This window comes from Atta colombica, unplaced genomic scaffold (assembly GCF_001594045.1).
Source record: "Atta colombica isolate Treedump-2 unplaced genomic scaffold, Acol1.0 scaffold12, whole genome shotgun sequence".
In the NCBI taxonomy this organism is placed as follows: Eukaryota; Metazoa; Arthropoda; class Insecta; order Hymenoptera; family Formicidae; genus Atta; species Atta colombica.
This window is the reverse complement of record NW_017259206.1, coordinates 7,469,250-7,475,171: the sequence shown is the minus strand read 5'-3', so window position 1 is coordinate 7,475,171 and position 5,922 is coordinate 7,469,250. Positions and strand designations below refer to the sequence as shown.

General features: G+C 31.6%; 2 protein-coding genes across 3 annotated transcripts; one reads left to right on the top strand and one right to left on the bottom strand.

The window, feature by feature from the left end:
- The first annotated feature begins 828 nt into the window (after positions 1 to 828).
- Positions 829 to 2,390, top strand: LOC108694327 (autophagy protein 5). 2 transcript variants are annotated; one of them, XM_018203745.1, is made up of 5 exons: positions 829 to 1,054; positions 1,198 to 1,403; positions 1,745 to 2,067; positions 2,155 to 2,204; positions 2,271 to 2,346. In XM_018203745.1, the coding sequence occupies exons 1-5, from the start codon at positions 899 to 901 to the stop codon at positions 2,304 to 2,306; spliced, it is 771 nt and encodes a 256-aa protein (XP_018059234.1). In that variant the 5' UTR covers positions 829 to 898; the 3' UTR covers positions 2,307 to 2,346. The 2 variants fall into 2 exon arrangements, with proteins under 2 accessions (XP_018059234.1, XP_018059233.1); XM_018203744.1 differs by lacking the exon at positions 2,155 to 2,204 and having other exon boundaries at positions 2,271 to 2,390.
- A 257-nt stretch (positions 2,391 to 2,647) lies between these two features.
- Positions 2,648 to 5,705, bottom strand: LOC108694244. The gene is made up of 3 exons (XM_018203607.1): positions 5,678 to 5,705; positions 2,910 to 3,079; positions 2,648 to 2,848 (listed from the first exon to the last, which is right to left on the bottom strand). Exons 2-3 carry the CDS (start codon positions 3,003 to 3,005, stop codon positions 2,648 to 2,650), a joined length of 297 nt encoding a protein of 98 aa, XP_018059096.1. The 5' UTR covers positions 3,006 to 3,079; positions 5,678 to 5,705.
- Between the last annotated feature and the right edge of the window lie 217 nt (positions 5,706 to 5,922).

Below are 5,922 nucleotides of genomic sequence, written 5' to 3'. Positions count from 1 at the left end.
TTTTTTTATATCACTTGAAATACTTTTATATTTAAAACTAAGTTTACAATCTTCATTTTTTATTCATTATAATAGAAAAGAAAAGCTTATCAAAAGAGAAGTCAAGAAAATTTTATATATATTTATCATATTTGTCGCCAGATGGCAACTTCATTCGTATCTAGTAGAGATCCTTCAATAAAAGTCACATAAGAAAGTCGCGTGTTGATTGCGCGATGTTTCAGGAATTTCGTAATCACGTAATTTGACACGTAATGTAAAGAAATTTATTTAATATCTTTAAAATATATAATTTTAATTATATTATTGACATTTAAAAGTAAGTAACATAAATATAGATATGTAAATAAAATATATTTAACGGTTGATAGAAGAAACTCAGATATGTTCTTGCGCATATATCTCTAACAGTCAATAAGAAAATTTATCGCTTCTCAAAAGAGAAAGCGTTAAAATGAGAAAAAACTTGTGGAAAATTCAATTTTTCTTATGATATAATGCCTGCATATGATAAATATCCTGCACACTGGACGTGAAATGTTTATAGCGTTGCAAAATGTGTCGTGATAGCTAATAAGCTTACAGCTCCTAACATGTTCATTGGTGCACTGCATCGCATTTTGCTACGCAAGTTTTTGGTTTTTGCATCGTCAGTTTAATATGTAGAATTCATAATTCAAATAAACGCGGCAATATGACGATACATGGTGTCATGTTCTTATTGATTAGAAATATATGCGCAAGCGCACATCTGAGTTTCTTCCATCAGCCGTTAAATATTCTCTTCAATTTTATGTTTTATGACAAAAACATAACCTAATAGTAACTTCCAGACTGTTGTCATCAAGTCGTATTTTGATTACAAATGTGTTAGATTGAGTGCAATATTTTTAACTCAATGGCAAATGATCGGGAGGTACTTCGAGAAATTTGGGACGGAAAGATCCCAGTCTGTTTTACTCTCAACTCTGAAGAAATTTGCGACTTGCAAGGACCAGATCCATTTTACTTGATGGTACCTAGATTAAGTTATTTTCCACTGTGTACAGAAAAGGTAATAAGTTTGCAGCATATTTTATTGTATTAGAATTTTATTATTTATTCGCATATTATTTATTATAGCTCTATGAATATATATGAATAACTGATTGAATAATTTTATCTATAATTTTATCTATATATTGAATATTGTTCTAGGTTCGAAAACATTTCATACGTCATATACAAAGTGATAATAAACAAGAACATGAGATGTGGCTGGAATTTAATGGAATGCCATTAAAATGGCATTATCCAATTGGTGTTCTACTAGACATTTATTTCAATGATATTCAGTTACCTTGGAACATTGTCGTCCATTTTGATAAGTTTCCAGAAAATGTTCTAATGCACTGTCAAAACAAGTACGTAATAACTCAGCCAGACTGCAGCAACAACTAAACAAAACGTGCTGGTATAATCTGATAACAGATTGGCAGAAGAAATTAAGGATCTGCACTGTTACTAAATATTTTCAAGACTGTTGCTAGGTACCGTTTATCGCATGTAAAATTTATCAAGCTTTCTATGTATCCAAAGTTTTGATAATCTGCTGCCAATCTGTCGAGTTTATATAATCTGCTGCCAATCATTGTGCTAACATTTTGCTTACAGGAAAAATTTATATGCAATATTAGCATGATGTGATGATTTGTTTGCTTATTTGGTAGTTAGATATAACTGTAACGTTGTAATGTAATTTTAGGGAAATTGTAGAGGCACATTTTCTGTCTTGTATAAAAGAAGCTGATGTTTTGAAACACAGAGGTCAAATTGTTTCTAGTATGCAAAAAAAGGACCATACCCAACTATGGAATGGCATTATGAATGATAAATTTGATCAGTTTTGGTCTGTAAATGGTAGGCTTATGGAAACCAGTACTGAAGAGGGATTTAAATATATACCTTTCCGTTGTTATACAAGTGAAGATAAATACATACAAAGACTCGTAAAACCAATGAATGAAGAAGGCCAAAGAAAGACTTTGAAGCATTTATTAAACGAAGTATTTCCGGATCAAAAAAATGGTACTGTTACATAAGTTTCTCTAACAAGGGATATATCACAACTGTCTGTTTAAAAAAAAATGTATCTCTAAATTTTTGTTTTATCAGATATTTTAAGAAGAATCAGATCAATTCTGAACAATTGCAATATATCTCTTGTAAGTATTATGTACATGCTTTCATTTGTTTAATAAAATTGATACTTACGCGATTTTATTTTACAGTTACAGTGCGTACTCATGGTATTATACCACCGTTAGAGACGCCGCTTCAGTGGATGTCGGAACATTTGAGTTATCCAGATAACTTTCTACATTTAATTGTAGTCACACTATAATGTTTAGGGAAACAAAAAATTTCATTCTCTCAATGATGAAATCGTTTTTCTGTGATTATTCTGTTTTAACATAATTTATATTGTTTTATGGTATATTTATTTTATAAAAATTTCTTCCCATAAAAATTCCATCTGTAATAAAATCAATTTATTGCCTAACAAGGGCAAAGAGGAAAAAATATATTTACCGATATATTAAATCGCCACTGTAATGTTAATGAAAACTATGTTTATTGAACAAATAGTTATAAAATTTTCTGCTCATTAAGTTATCGCGCATCTTTTATCTAGTTTATGATATTCTATCGACGTCCGCGAGGAAAAATGAGTATTCTGCATAATTGTAGACTCTGCAGGTTTACGTATGATAACGGGATGATTTCCGTTGTTACTATATTCCATTGTTCTGCGACTGTTTCCAAAACTAAGGTAACTCACAATTTCTTTCTTTTTACTTTGTTGCTCCTGCAATTAAAAAAATATTTCGATTAAAAACTTATTTAAATTTATTCGATTTTGTTTTTACTTTAAATATAATTATCGCAGTATCTTGATATCTTTTATGAATCTCTTCCTTGCTCAAGACAATGATCACTTCTGGAGATTCATAACACGTAGTCATTTATATATTTCGTATAATTTTGTTCGCATATTCAACATGTACTTTCTCTACAACGTTTACATCGCCTCCTTTACCTGTAAATTATAAATCCAGTTAGCAGTAATTCTTTGAATTTGATATTTATCTGTTACGATATTTTACTAACATAGATAGTTTTAATTGAGGAAAAAATATGTAAGTCGACAGAGGTAAATTCGGTGTTTAGTATTATGGTAATATAAGAGCAATGAGAACAAAACATTCAACAGAGAAAGGAATTGAAGGGAAAAAGAAGATAGAGAGGTTTTGTCAAGATAAAATATATGCATGGGGTTTAGCCTTTCGCAAACGGTAATTTTCTCGCCGTTGCGGGAATTGCGAACGACTCTGAGACTTCCTTTCCTTTTTCTTCTTTACCGCGCGACATCAAGAACACGTGTATGAAAACAGGCTTTTTGGAATACGAGTGCGCTTTATAATTAGCTACCATCGCGAAATTGAGCATCTCTCCCAGTCGAGTGTTATGCGCCTGAAGGTCTCTTAGACCGAATTACTGTTCAAACGTGATACTCGTTTCGATGTCACTTTTGAAGATTATTCTTATCTCTTCACTTTTTTCGACTTGTATACATATATCCTCATCTCTGCATATCGACTTTTTTGTGGTTTTTTTACGCTATGTATCTTGACCCTCAATCATAGTTCAGTTTAACGTAATCGCGATGACGTCAGTTTCAAGCTCAAAAAACCGATATCACATATATCAATAAAGTGGAGAGCACATCTGTTGAAGTGGAGCTAATACTCTAAGAAGCTCTAATGCATCATTTAAGTTATATCTTTAATCTACAATCGGGAAAAGAGAAGGAACACTTTATGTAGGACATAGAAACCATAGCCGTGAGGTATCGTGATTACTAAAAGATTCACGAATAATAATAGTATTTGACAAATATCGTGTTGTGTTATTCCAAGATCGCTATACTGACTGTGGGGATATGCGGATTTCTCATTTTATGACACACTTCTCATTGCCAGTTTTCTACCTCAAATCACAGTTCTTGTCTACGAAAATCAACAATCAATATGAGATGTGCTGAGAGAATAATCGCCGAAACTTTTGTCTGCCCACTGCACCATTTGCCTGTTCCGCAAACAGAATCGGAGAGTCACATCAGACGATGTTGGAACAACGCCAGAATCTTTTCAGCTTTTGTATTTCCGGTTGGAGAACGGACTGAGAGGTATTCCGGGAGCACGATGGAGTATCTAAATGCTACTCAACTCGTTATTGTATTCTTAACGCTTTTCAAGATACATACATAATATCAGCGATTGGAGAACTTAAACCGCTTAGAAGTCGAGCAGCTTAGGTACGAAGAAACCGTTAAGTGACGAGGGAAAGCAGAGATCGGCATCGTCGCGATTTGATCTTCATAATATTATACACTCAGAATGTTACATTCCAACGGAGTCATTTTTTTTATCATGCCACTGCACCCTTCCTAATTGCGTTGCACCACCCGGTGACATTTATTGATGTTGATTGGCGCGTTGCAACAGTCATTCTTTGATTCAAAGTCCGTTTAGCGCGTATATGGTGATATAATAAAAATGGATAATGTGATTATTATCGTGATTATAACTGCAATACTTTGGTGGATCTTCCAAGAAAACGAAATTCTTAATTTTTCTCTAAATGAAATTACATATCACTAATTGATATATATTAATATGATATAAAATATTAATAAGTGAATATTAAATAATAAGTCGTAAGTGTGATTTAAAATTTCGTAAGCGTATTCCTTAATAAGAAAGAAGAAATATTCATATAAACATTAAATCGTAAATGCTTCATTTTTTAAATAAAGGATACAAATGCAGTATTATTTATAATATCAAATGACTTTGTTTAAAATTTTTAGATGAGTATTTTTTGTTTACAAGAACTGTTCAAAATATCTATCTAATCTTATTTTCCATGTATTACTCTCTGATATTTTTCCATTATTTTTCGTGCCTGAGCACGTGCCTTATGTTTATGGAAATATTTGTTCTTTCTGTTTACTCAAAAATACGCTCGTAAAATTTTATAACTTATAACTCATGTTTTATCACAACAATATTTCTTCATATATTTAAAGAAATTAATTTGTTAGTTTTAGAATTATGACATTTATGAAAATATCGTGAAAACTTTTATAAAAGATTATGAACTCTCTACTTTATTACATGATGAAAACCTCGAGATATTATAGCTAATTGTGAGAGATCAATTGTCCTACTGACGTTAAAGTAGTGATCTGTGAAACTGAGCTCCAGCTTCCATTCTTTTCGCTGTTGCACGCGATAACAATTGCTCAATTCGCTCAGGTGCACCAAGTCATTTACACAGAGCGACACAAAACGAGAAAATGTTTATTATATTCGTTAACCTCATTGTTTTATCATAAAACAAATACTAAGGTGTTTTTCATTAAAATAGTCACTAATCAATGTGTTCAGATTTGTTATCGTATCATTTTATAATAAACTACAAATAAAAATTCTCTGCGCAATTAGTAATTAGAAAATACATTCATTAATGTTTTATACTCTGTTCTCGAATAATTAAGAAACAAATTATTAACATTTCATTAACGTTTTATTACTTTTTTATTGAATGACATTTACTGGTTAATCATCATTACCATTAGCTACAGAGAGTCGACGTGCAGGTATGGAAATGTGTGTATCATTCAGAGTCCATATTTTCCTTTCCTTTTAATAGTGAACGTTTTATTCCCTGTTACCGGACTCGCAACGATAAACATCGGTAGTAAATCATGCATTTGCATAGCAGGAATTTACGGTGCAGTATGCATTCTATATCGTTGCTTATGAGAGATTTGAACTCTTACGTATAAGACAACTACGATACAAATTATAATTATAC